Source organism: Anas platyrhynchos, chromosome Z (genome assembly GCF_047663525.1).
Source record: "Anas platyrhynchos isolate ZD024472 breed Pekin duck chromosome Z, IASCAAS_PekinDuck_T2T, whole genome shotgun sequence".
Taxonomy (NCBI): Eukaryota; Metazoa; Chordata; class Aves; order Anseriformes; family Anatidae; genus Anas; species Anas platyrhynchos.
Window position 1 is genome coordinate 68538988 of NC_092621.1, and position 13095 is coordinate 68552082.

Here is a 13095-nt window from a genome sequence, read left to right on the forward strand (position 1 = left end):
GAATTTCAAAAAGGACGGCCTTGGGCTCCAGCATGTCCATTCCTCTAACTAGTTTTCTCCAGAAGAGGCCTGTTGCCTGGGATTGTGCATCAAAGTCTGTCTCAAAGACATGTATTACATTCTTCCAAATTTCCTTGAAAATATGATGTATATTACCATATTGGGACAGTCCAGTTAACAGTGATGACAAGAAGGTACAAGAAAAAATGTCCCACTTGAAGAGGAATTTGCTCTAAAAAGGTGTTCATTTGATTTAGCAGCCACTCAAGACAGTTATGCTTCCAACACATGTAGAGCTCCATATAGCCCTTTTCAGTGAATAGAGGAAACCTTGGAAAACCATGGAAGATATTTTAGTCTCAGTAGAGAAGGAACTAATCCTGTCAGTGAGAGGAACAAATGCTTCCCGGATGCATAGCACCAACACAGCTGGACAGCATCTGACTTGTAACAGCCCAATATTGTCTCCCATCGCCTGAGAAACAAAATAATGAAGGAACGAAGAGATCATCTAAACACTTTAATTCAGTTAAAATTACAGCATATAATTTTGTCTGATCAACACAATTACAAAGGCCAAGGGAAAATCCAAGAAAATTGATTCATTATTATGGAAATTAGAAATCACTTTACGCAAGAGTTGCAGATAAAGGCATCTTAATAGTTTATCTTTATGAGACATCATCAACAGCATATCAGACAGAAGCACCTTAGTTCATCTACCTAGATGAAATCATTATTACTCAGAAGGGCAATTTGATTGATCCATAGAAAACAAACTTTCTCACAATGGCTTAGAATGTTGTTCATTAGTTGAATAAGGGAACAATGGTTACAAAATTATGTGATTTATTCACTGGGCATTATTAAGATCTGTCATTTCTTTACTGAAACATGAGTGAATTCATAATCTTTGAAGCTATGATATCTCCATACACCCAAGCAATAAAATGTTACCAATACTGGTGGAAACAGTGAAAGTGTAAAGAGGAGCTTTTTATCACAATAAACATTTTTCCCTTGACCAACTTAAGATTTAACGTTTCAGTAAATTCCTTATGCTTTGAAAGAACATGACTTCAGAGTCTTTAAAATCACATACTGTAAGGCGAGGGAAATGAAGCTGCAAGCCTGAACTCAAAGTTGATGTGTCAATAAACCCAGGAGTTAAAGCAGAATTTTAAAGCCTGCTCTAGTGAACCGAAGCAGTTTTGGAGTTTAGACAAAACATGAGATAGTTAACTTCAATTTTTCTGTCTTCCTAAATAATTTATTTAAACAATCTTAATCCAGAAACTTACAGATGATTCATATTTTGTTGAGAAAAAAAATAATTAAAAAAAAAATAATAAAACCTCATCCCTAGATATGGGGAAAGCGGACTTCAGGCTGCTCGGGGAACTAGTCAGCAAGGTCCCCTGGGAAACTGCTCTTGAAGGCCTCGATGTCCACCAGTGCTGGTCATTCTTTAAGCGATGCCTCCTAGAAGCACAAGATCAGGCAATTCCTAAATATCGCAAGTCAGGCAGGCGCGGCAGGAGGCCGGCGTGGCTGACCAGGAACATTCTTATGGAGATTAGGCGGAAACAGAGAGTGTTTCGCTACTGGAAGGAGGGCCAGGTGTCATGGAAAGAACACAGGGATGCTGTTCGTGTTTGTAGGGAGAAAATTCGTGTGGCTAAAGCACACCTAGAGTTGAAGCTGGCTGTGTCTGTGAGAGAAAATAAAAAGGGTTTTTTTAGATATGTGAATGGAAAAAGGAGAACTAAAGAATACATAGGGCCGCTCCTTGACAGGGAAGGTCTTCTCACAGACAATGACATAGGCAAAGCAGAGACGCTTAACGCCTTCTTTGCCTCTGTCTTCAATGCTGATGATGGGCTTCGGGACCCAGGGTGCCCTGAGCTGGAGGACCGGGACGGTGGGGATGTCAAACTCCCAACCGACCCTGAACGTGTGCGGGATTTGCGACTCCACCTGGATCCCTACAAGTCCATGGGTCCGGATGGGATTCATCCCCGGGTGCTGAAAGAGCTGGCGGACATCATCGCGGAACCTCTCTCAATTATTTTTCAACGATCCTGGGAATCTGGAGAGGTCCCGGTAGACTGGAAGCTGGCAAATGTTGTGCCGATTTTCAAGAAGGGTCAGAAAGAAGACCCTAGCAATTACAGGCCTGTCAGTCTCACGTCAGTGCCTGGTAAAATCATGGAGAAGATGGTTCTCGAACTTATTGAGGCGCACCTGGGGGACAAAGCAGTCATTGGTCCCAGCCAGCATGGGTTTGTGAAGGGTAGGTCCTGCCTAACTAACCTGATTTCCTTTTATGATAAGATCAACCGTATGGTGGACCAAGGGAAACCAGCTGATGTGATTTTTTTGGACTTCAGCAAGGCTTTTGACACGGTTTCCCATAGGATCCTACTGGACAAAATGTCCACCAGACAGCTAAATAAAAACATCATACGATGGGTGAGCAATTGGCTAATGGTCAGGGCCCAAAGGGTTATGGTAAATGGGGCTGCGTCAGACTGGCGGGCGGTCACTAGTGGGGTCCCTCAAGGCTCCATTTTAGGGCCGGTACTTTTCAATATTTTTATAAACGATCTGCATGTAGGAATAGAAGGTATTTTGAGCAAGTTTGCTGATGACACCAAACTTGGAGGACTTGTGGACTCGAATGAGGGTGGAAAGGCCTTGCAGAGGGATCTGGATAGGTTGGAGAGCTGGGCGATCGCCAACCACATGAAGTTCAATAAGAGCAAGTGCCGGGTCCTGCACCTGGGACGGGGAAACCCTGGCTGCACGTACAGACTGGGCGATGAGACGCTAGAGAGCAGCCTAGAAGAGAGGGATCTGGGGGTTGTGGTAGACAGCAAGTTGAATATGAGCCGGCAGTGTGCCCTGGCAGCCAGGAGGGCCAACCGTGTCCTGGGGTGCATCAAGCACGGCATCGCTAGTAGGTCGAGGGAGGTGATTGTCCCGCTCTACTCTGCGCTGGTGCGGCCTCACCTCGAGTACTGTGTGCAGTTCTGGGCACCACAGTATAAAAAGGACATGAAACTGTTGGAGAGTGTCCAGAGGAGGGCTACGAAGATGGTGAAAGGCCTGGAGGGGAAGACGTACGAGGAACGGCTGAGGGCACTGGGCCTGTTCAGCCTGGAGAAGAGGAGGCTGAGGGGAGACCTCATCGCAGTCTACAACTTCCTCGTAAGGGGGTGTCGAGAGGCAGGAGACCTTTTCTCCATTAACACCAGCGACAGGACCCGCGGGAACGGAGTTAAGCTGAGGCAGGGGAAGTTTAGGCTTGACATCAGGAGGGGGTTCTTCACAGAGAGAGTGGTTGCACACTGGAACAGGCTCCCCAGGGAAGTGGTCACTGCACCGAGCCTGTCTGAATTTAAGAAGAGATTGGACTGTGCACTTAGTCACATGGTCTGAACTTTTGGGTAGACCTGTGCGGTGTCAAGAGTTGGACTTGATAATCCTTAAGGGTCCCTTCCAACTCAGGATATTCTATGATTCTATGATTCTCTCTCTCTCTCTCTCTCTCTCTATATATATATATATGCCAAAAACTGAATTGGGCAAAGATAATCCAACTTGGATAACAACCATTCTACATTATTAGTATTGTTTCTGCTAAGAAATGTACAAATGGTTGTTCTTTCTCTGTAGGTCAGTATTTTCAATGCAGTTCTCACATTGTTTTTCATTTTAGGCCTAGAACTCCCAGTCTTCATGTCATAATCATATTGTTATACTGATAATAATGATTGTTTATACCCAAACTGAAGACAAAAGATTTCTTGTTTTTCCAATGGTCCACCTGAGGCAAATTTTGATATTACATCTTTGAGAAACGTACAGTCAGGGAAAATGCTGTCTTTAATATCTGAACAAAGACGAGTCAAATGTTTTTAAAATAGATACATGAAAGTAGATTTAGTAATCTTTATTCATTCTTGTTCTAGATCTCAAAAAGTCTCTGCAACTATCTCTACTCAACATTACCTCAATAATTTAAGTAACATACCCAATAGGTAGTACAGACCTTTTCTAGCATCTTCAGCAGAAAAAAACCTATTCTAATCTTTCCTGGAGTAACAATTCAAAATTACCCCCTCAGTGTTTTAACAGTAAGCAAAGTATAATAAACAACAGCTTGAAAACCTTCATCATGCACATTCTTTCGTGTGATCCCACTCCAACCTAGAATATGCAGTTCTGAATTGGCTAAATCCATTCTTCTTCCTAGGAACATGTTTTATTTCCCATCTCCTCTGAGGTATGGCTTTCGATCCAGTCCCTGCTGCAGGACAGATCTCCCATTCTGCCTAGGCATCCCCCAGTCGGTACTGGTGTTTTTTCTCTTATTCCAACACTGCTGGGACTTTATCCAAATTAAGCAGGGGCAGCTGCTCTCAGGGAAGGACTAATCTTCCTTTTTGTTTCCAGGTCCAATCAAGACCAGAGAGCAGCAACCTGAATAAAAGCTTTCCTTTCTGTAGTCCACTTGTATTAGTCAGTTTTCTGTCCTTAATTCAGGAGCACTTAAATGACTGACAATGCTCTTCTCTAAGATGATACTAGTTGTACCATCATTACCTAATAGTGTACAACTCCAAAGCTTCATATTACATATAGAAAACTTTTTCTAATCTAGGCATTTATTTTTGAGTGCTCCTTGACAAAAGATAACAAGTGTGCTTCTTACTATTAGGTGTACTGTGGCTTTTATTATGGCTTCTAACAGTAAGAAATTCAGTACATTTAGCAAAAAAGCACTGCTTAAGGAACCATAAATCTCTTTATCCATCTGCCAACAAAGATGAACTCTAAATATATTTTGCAGACTTTATAATCTTGGGCTTTGCTTTTTTCTATTTTTCCCTCATACATTATTTTACTTTTAAAATATTTTCTATTAACTCTAGATTAAAATTTCTCTTTTTGTTATCCCATGCTTTAATTGATTTTGGTCAAATTTGAACAGCCTGACATTTATGGATTAGTTCAAAATACTAGGTACAGTTACACAATTGGCCATAGATTTCATAGTTAACTCCAGTTTACTTTTTCCCCCAATTTATTTCCCATTCTCCTGCTATGCAAGGTTTTGCTCTCTAACCTGCTCATGGTTTCTTGCCTTTGCCTACGTTTTCTTTCTATATATACTTTTGCTGTCTTTTCTGGTGTTCCTCCTCTTTCTTGTAGGTTCCTCACTCCCAAATTTCATCCTTGGGCATATCCATTATTCTGTCCACTCCCTCCTTTTTCCCATGCTCAACACCCTGTTTCTTCTTATTCTGGCTACGACTTCTTGTTATTTTATTCTCAGATGTGCCTCCCAGATTGTCCAATGCTTCTCACTCTACCAACTGGTCCTGCTTCTGTCCCTTCCCCTAGGATTCATCAGTGGCTGCCTGTATTTACACAGACAATACCTCTCTCACACTTGAACAACTGCCTCAGTATGTCCTACATCCACACAGCGAAGTCCTTATTCCACTTCAGGCATGACTTCCAGAACTTAAGCCCTGGATCTCAGAGCACATGATGAAAGTACCCAAGAGCAGCCTCCTAGCACACAACAGATTGCCCCACAGTACCATGAGACAAGCCAGGACTTAGATGCAAAGGGGATTTTCCTACCTATGCTACCTGTGAAGCATTGCTAATGCCGGTATACCAGAGATGACAGTGGGGTTGTGCTCACCTGTAGATATAAACTGACCAACACTGCAAGAAATGAATGAGGCAGCAAGTTGCTGCTGAATAGAGAGACAGAGTAAGAGACATCTGCAAGCAGTAGTGTTATAACCTTAGAAGATAAAGCATGTTGCCACTGGCTTGATTGGAGGCTTGATTTTGTTGGCAGCAAACTTTATAAGGCATATGGTGTAAGAATCTACGGTGCAATGGTCAGTGATTTCTTCTTTCCAAAATGGTAACAGTGTTACCTTACAGGAATGGTATGGTATCATATGGTACTTTGGTTAAGAACTATGATAAATCTGTTTTTTGTTTTTTGTTTTTAATTTTCTTTTCTTTTTTTTTTTTTTCTTTGGTGCTCTTTACTCACATGTAGGCTGTTGATCTCCTTAACTTCTTAATCTTTTCTAATATCTCTCAGCTCAGGTAAGTGGTCCAAACTCCTCCTGTATTGAGCTGACAGCATAATCCCTAATAAAGAGACACACAAAGCTCAAAACAAGCTTCCAAAAGCAACAAAACAAGAACTGTGGCACAAGAGGACCTAAAAACCGCAGTTCGAAACATACCTTTTGGCTATACTTATATCTAGTGTCACAAGCAAACAACTCTCAAAAGAAAACTGGCTGCTTGGGCATTAAACATCCCTGTTTAAGGCATCTGAAAGAAAAAAAGCCTTGTTCAGTGAATCCCTTAAGGAGAAACAGAGACATGCTAATACTGAAGATTTTCACATCCTTTCACCTTTTGTTAGCTCCAAGTAGAAGTCACATACTGTGCCCATTATTAAGGTGCAGCAATGAACTGGCTGGCAATGACTGGCAACAAACAAGAACTAAGATGACTTTTACCTTCTCATACTGTTCATGAACTTCCATTCATCTGGAACTAATGTGTGAAAATATACTAACTTGGCCTTTAAGTCACTGTACTTTATTTCTTCCTGTTAGCTGTAAAAACAGTGGTGGACAACATTAGGAAGGATCAACAAATAGCTTTCAGAAATCTGGCTGTCAGACTACTTCAGTGTTCTTTGTTATATACTCCAAGCTCTCTCCCCCAGTTATACACCATACTACTTATGATTCATCGGTATGCATGCAGTGCTAAGAAGCTGTATTTATTCTCAGTGCCAAAAGTAAACACTGCAATCAGTGACACTGTTGATTAAAAACATATTTTTTTCTTGTAAATAATTAAAAATAAGAAAGACAATGAAATAAAAATAAAACAGAAAAAAACTCAAGACAATCAGTTTATAAATTTTGAATTTATTTTGACAAATTTGCAATAAGCATTATTAATTGTGTCAATAACAATTCAAAAGGATAGAGACTTCATTTGCTGTGTATTTTCTTACTACTGTTACTACTAAGTTTTATATTGCTTTTATGCATAAAAAATAGATTCAACTCCTGGTCTCTCACTAGTATGCAAATTCATATCAAATCAAGTGTCGTAGCTAAAAGGACAAAAAAAAGAAAAAAGAAAAACAAACTCTGAGGCAGGATAGCATTCTCTTTTTTTTCCTCAAGTAAAGCTACTCTTTACAACTCCTCAGAAAACTAGAAAAAATCCATTAGAATCTTAAGACTCTTAACAATGAATTCTCTTGGTTAATGTTACTACTGTAGCTCTAAAAGGAGATAAGCCATATAATTTTACAGGAAGCAAACTACTGAATCCTCCAGCAAACACAGCTTGGCAATCTATCTTCGATTCAAAATAATGAGGTGGCAGGAGTGTGATGGAGAAATAAGTCTTCAAAAACATCACGTAAGGGAATCCAGCTGTGCTTGTATAGTTTCCAGCTATTTAAAGGAAGAAAAAGAAAAAAAAAAACTCCACTCACATAAGATATTGTTTAGAAACATGCAAACAGAAAAAAAAAACAACATTCCAATGTCTTCAACTATGCATACTAAATCTATTCATATAGCAATATAAAAATCTTGTACTCATGAATATTTGTTTTTACGTGAAGCTATTAGAATTCATTGCTGCAGTTTAAATATTCAAATTTTAAAGAAACAGTTGTCTAAATACTGCCTTTTTACATGCACAGATGTTTTGCTGTGAATTTCCAATGCATAATAACAAGGTAAAAAAATAATAGAGTTCATTTTGACTGGATTATGAGCCTGGCATTTCGACATAACACAAAGATGCTCTTTCCAGAGAGCTTCTCATTGTTAATCATCAGCTGCTCCTCTAGACCTAGCCACCAGGTATGATTACAATGACTCCAAGACCTGCCTATTCCAAATTTGAAAGCACAGACTCTTCTTGAAAATGCTTTATGTGATCAAACAAATCCAACAGCTTTAATTAAAATTGGATCCATTTTCCTTCCAATTTCATTAGATTTAATTCATATAGGCAATACTTCCTGCTGAGCAGCATAAGGTGTTTACAAAGGAACTACAGTATTGTAAAATCTACAGACCTTGTTATAGAACTCAAACAGCTCCTGATGGCTAAATTCTACAAACACTTTCTTCAGGTTCTGTGAAAGAAAAAGAAAAAAAAAAAAAGAAAGGAATAAACAAACTCTTTTTTTTTTTTTTTCCCCTTTTGGTATTCATTCCAGTAATTCACAGTGCAGGTTTAAGCTATATGAAAGATAGCATTTGCAATAGTTAATTTTCCTTCCATTTGCTACAGCATCCTTCATATATGCATATTCCACTTTAGTGATGAATTCAAGTCCACAGGTATATCTGTTCTCCTGCTGTAGAGAATAATAATAAAATATTCTATAAACATGATTTTGTTACCTTATTTGTAAGTCACAGATAAAAATTAAAGATTACTTTCACCTTGCTCAGCAGTTCATCTAAGATATGGTAAATAACATCATACAAAGTCAGTAGTGTATTTGATTGAACCTGAACAGCTATTAATGTACTGTGTGTTAGCACAATAAGAGCTAATAATAACTTCCATTCATTAATCTAATGGTTATGATGTTAGTATGCTGACATTGCTATAGGCATCTACACACAGATTCAGCCAAAGTTAACAATTAACACAACAGCTTCAAAGCAGTCCTTTAACAGTAGTAAAAAAAAAAAAAAACAAACAAAAACAACAAAAAAACCCCCACACAACTGATGGAAGTGACTGTGAATAAAACAGATGGTGGTAATAATCCCCTGCATGCGTGTGCTGATGTCTGTGGAGATGGGGGTTAAATTAAAATCTCTATCCTGCTTAACTTGCTTGCATGAAACAGGTAGTTTAATGCCTGCTACTTTCAATCATAGTACCAATCTATCCAGACTGTTTCTTGTCTTATCCCTTCTAGTTTGCTTTGTCACTTTCCTCCTTTTAAAATAAATATGTAACTATTACTGCACATTCTGTGTGTTGCTGCTAGATTTTCCAATGCTTGGAGGCATTCCTGAGGATCACAGTTGCTCTTCCATTAACACTAACAGGGTTCTCTGAAAACTGAATCTGTGGACATGTCTACTCACAAAACATTAGCTGAAACGACGTATACACACTAGTTTCATTAAACTGGTACCAACCCGATGCACCCCTTAAAAAAGTAGAGAAATGCTTGTTCAACAATTCAGCTTAAATTAGCAAGGGTACTTTTGCATATGGACAAGGCTGTGGGCCAGATTCTGTATATTCTAACAGTGATGCAAATCTCAATTTAAGCCAAATAAAGCTGCTGAATTTGGCACACCAAATTCACAAAAGCAGCAGAAGCCCTGGGAACTCAGGATAGGTATTGCCTGATGCCTGTTCCAAAAGCAAACTGTAAGACACAGGAAAGGGATAAAATGACTGGGGCCAGACTGTCTGGTGCAATTCCTCCTCCTTGCTCTGCAGAAAGAAGGATCCTTTCCAACAATTTCAGGAAGGCTACAAAAGCCTAGAAAAGGACCAGTAATTTGCATGAGAGACCAATCTTCCCCCTCTGGGAAGGAACAATGCAATTCTGGGAATCGTATGGTGAATACGAAATAAAACTACCAGAACAGCAGTCCTCTTTGCCATGATTCCAGCTGATTCTCCCTCCAAACAGCATAATACAGTGACAGGGAAGTAAAAGCATTTTTAAATGCATTCTACCAGCTCAGAAACAAAGAGAAAGCAAACAAGTGGTTTCTTCAGAAAGGAAAAGGGGTAGAGGAAAGAAGAAAAAAAGATATGCAATTAGCAAATGGATCCAGCCTGGATGTCTGGCGTTTGCAGTTCCTGAAGGATTTTGGTGTTTGACTGGAAGGAAGCAAAACTGAAAAGAGAAGGTTCAGGATAAAAGGAAGATATATAACTTAAAATTTATCAGTCACAACAAATGAAGTCAGGGTCTTCTCTTGAATGGTTTCTGGCAGAAAAATCTGCTGGATTTCAATACAACGGTTTCACAACATCTTCTGAAAGGGGCAGGTTGGGTATGTGACACCTCTAACCAAGATCAGTGTGATCCTACCAGATCTCATTACTCCGAGCTTCACATATCCATCAAGACTGGTGTCTTCTGGTACTACTTCAGATCAGAAAGCAAGATCAGCTTCTCATATACAATAAAAGACATTGAAACGCTTGTCTTTCATATTTTTCTCTAAGCAAACTGAAGTAATGTAAGTCACTGGTTAGGGCAGGCAAATGAAAAAAGTGTGGTCATTTCAATTGAGGTTCTCTTGATGCTTAGAAATAAATCGGTGTTCTTTATGAACAGACTGCGATCTCCTCGTTATTTAATAGTCATGGTCTGATAAGTAAGACAAAATTCACATTGCATTGTGGCAGGCAAATGTCTATGGAGATATAAAAGAAAGCATGGAGTCTATAATTTTGTGCCAGTCTGTTTCTCATTTGGGATGGTTCAGTGGGACAGAGGATATAACAATCTTTTATGAAACGTGTGCATATGCACCTAATTCTCTGCTAAAACAGAATTGTTTCTGTATGTAAAAAACTTGGTACATCTACAATAAATGCCACTTCAACAGTCAGCAGTGTCACAAAGAACAGTGCAGAAATGTGGTACCAGCTGAAAATGTTCTTTTCACTGTCTTGTATTTCTTACTAGCATTAGTCCCTTGAGGAAGGTGACAAACAATCATTGTTACATGATCAGGAGTTCCCACCTAAACCACAAAACCAACATATCGCAAATGGGTTCTTACAAGTAAAATCTATGTCAGAACAGGCTGACGGCCCCTCATTTTAGCTGAGACGTCCATTATTCACTCGGTGCCCTTAATCAGTGAACACAAATAGCTGTAATTAAAACATAATGTGGACTAGGTTATAATCCGGTTCTTTAATTTTTCAGTAGAAGAGTATTAAAAATGACTATGTATCTAAAATATTGCTAAAGACCCTAGAGTGGGCAAATTCTTAATCTACTTTAAGCAATTTTGCTCTGATAAGGATACAAAACTACCCACTGCAATCTTTTTTCATCCATAACTAAAACATAGGATAAAAAAAATCACTTTCAGCTTACTGACTTAATTAAATGTCACTGTGTGCAGAGGAGTCTCAGCCTATTTATGAAAAGTGCAGTTAAGCTGCCTTCTTTTATCTATACATACAAGTTTTCAGATGCAGCCTGACCTAGTATGCGTTTCCCAGAACATAAATAAGAAAACAGTAATTTGCTGGATGTCTAACTTCTCTACTCATTCTATCAAGTATATCATTCTCTTTCCTTCTTTCCTGATAAATTTTTCTGTTTCCCCACCCCCTTATTCTTCACCTTTACTTTTTCCCTTGTTTCTGCCATCTCATTTTCTTTTTGCTATTATTATCTTCACGTGAAATAAAAGTAACGGAGTAATCAGAATACTAAACAGTTTGGAATAGTTTATTCCTATTGTCACACTCAGTCACTCCAATGTTTTTTGTAATTAGATAACAAATTTTGTCCTTGTGGCAGTAAAATTTTCATCTCTTATTTCTGAGTTTCACCCTTGAGGATGACTGCTTCACACCATCAGAGAAACATAGTTGAACAGAGATGTTAATTATATGAATAAAATAAATACCAAATATTAATTCTTTGTATAGCCTTGAAAATGTCAGGATGGGCTTTTTGTCTGAGTCAATGTCTAAGAAGAGTGGTGTGGGTACAGCACTGGAGTGATATGCTGAACTGGCAGAGCTAAAGAGTTGATTTGCAGAATCTTTGACTAAATAAAGTTGCTGCTAAGTTCAGTGTGCTCATCTGGTGTTTAACGTAACAGAACATTGCATTTACTACTTGCAAAGTTGGCGTGAATTGCAGACATTGCCCAAGACAAATCTTTACACCGCTCTGAATCCACTGCAGGGAATATGGTAATAAGTTTTCTGAAATGTATGGTTTAACATATTTGGCCATGTATCACTACTGAATGTATTTTTAAGTGTTAAAATTAAATTTTAGTGCCATTTTGCCTTTTTACATCTAGATGGAATCTGATTTCATTCTACCTCTTCTCTCATCCCAGGGATGTATCAATTTACAGCCTACTGAGAATTTCTCTAAAATTCTAATCAGCTTAATTGATAGGGTTGTTTTCCCCTCTAAACTATCTTCTCATTTATTGTCTGGTATCCTTACCAACATTTTGTAACATTTTCCCTGGTCTCTAAACAACTGTTCAAAAACAAATTTCCTTGTTGGGTGGGGGCATAGAGGAGAGAAAGGGGCAAGGGGGAGTGGAGGAAGTGGATGAGAAGCAGAAGGAAAAGGAAGACAAAACCTTCCAGCTCCCAGTGAGCAGTGATATCCTACCCTATCCAGAACAGCTATTCTGAATGTATGGGTAATTCTACAAAATAACCGCAGTGTTTAATATATACTCAGCTTATAATCGCCAGCAGCAGACAACTAGGTAAATTTTCAGGTGAACATAATCACCAGCATAAAAGGACGAAGATTCCACTGCACAAGATGTAAAACAGACTCTCCAATTTCTCATTGCCTTGGCTAACAATTTATTTTAAACATACGTATCTTCTCAATGCAGTCTTTCAGTGGAAACCACACAAAAAATAATTCTCCTTAGAATATTTCAGAAAGCAAATTCCTCAATTCAGAAGGCAAATTCCTGGTTATAATCAAAGTGTTTTTTTTTTGTTTGATTGTTTTTGTTTTTGCTTGTTTTAATCAAATCCTCTTGATACTTATATTTTAATATACTACTCAAAAGGTTTTATTACTAATGACAGAGTTTTGCAATCTTATTTATTGCCCAGTCATATTCCACACACTTAACTCCCTTACCTCAGGCACACACATAGAACAAGGCACCAGGAGTTATAAATAAAAGGCAAACTTCTGGTTTGAAAGCTAACTTGAATATGAAAAATTGATATTGCTATCATAGTTCTCAATTGCAAAGCTGTAGCTACTTTTACAACATTGCAAAA

The 13095-nt window shown here is 38.7% G+C and overlaps 1 protein-coding gene across 6 annotated transcripts in view; it reads right to left on the reverse strand.

Annotated features, from left to right (window-relative positions):
• COMMD10 (COMM domain containing 10) overlaps positions 1-13095 on the reverse strand; it is a 152134-nt gene that overhangs the window by 40008 nt on the left and 99031 nt on the right. For 3 of the 6 annotated variants that reach the window (XR_011806022.1, XM_027446585.3, XM_027446588.3), the window contains 2 exons: positions 8162-8221; positions 6967-7526 (listed from right to left, as the gene is read on the reverse strand). The exons of the other annotated variants lie outside the window; for them this stretch is intronic. Coding sequence is in view for 2 of the 3 variants with exons in the window: in XM_027446585.3 (XP_027302386.1) it covers positions 7488-7526; positions 8162-8221 (99 nt within the window). In the remaining variant the exon portion in view is untranslated. Of the gene's footprint in view, positions 1-6966; positions 7527-8161; positions 8222-13095 lie in introns of those variants that run through there. 6 annotated transcript variants of the gene reach the window in all.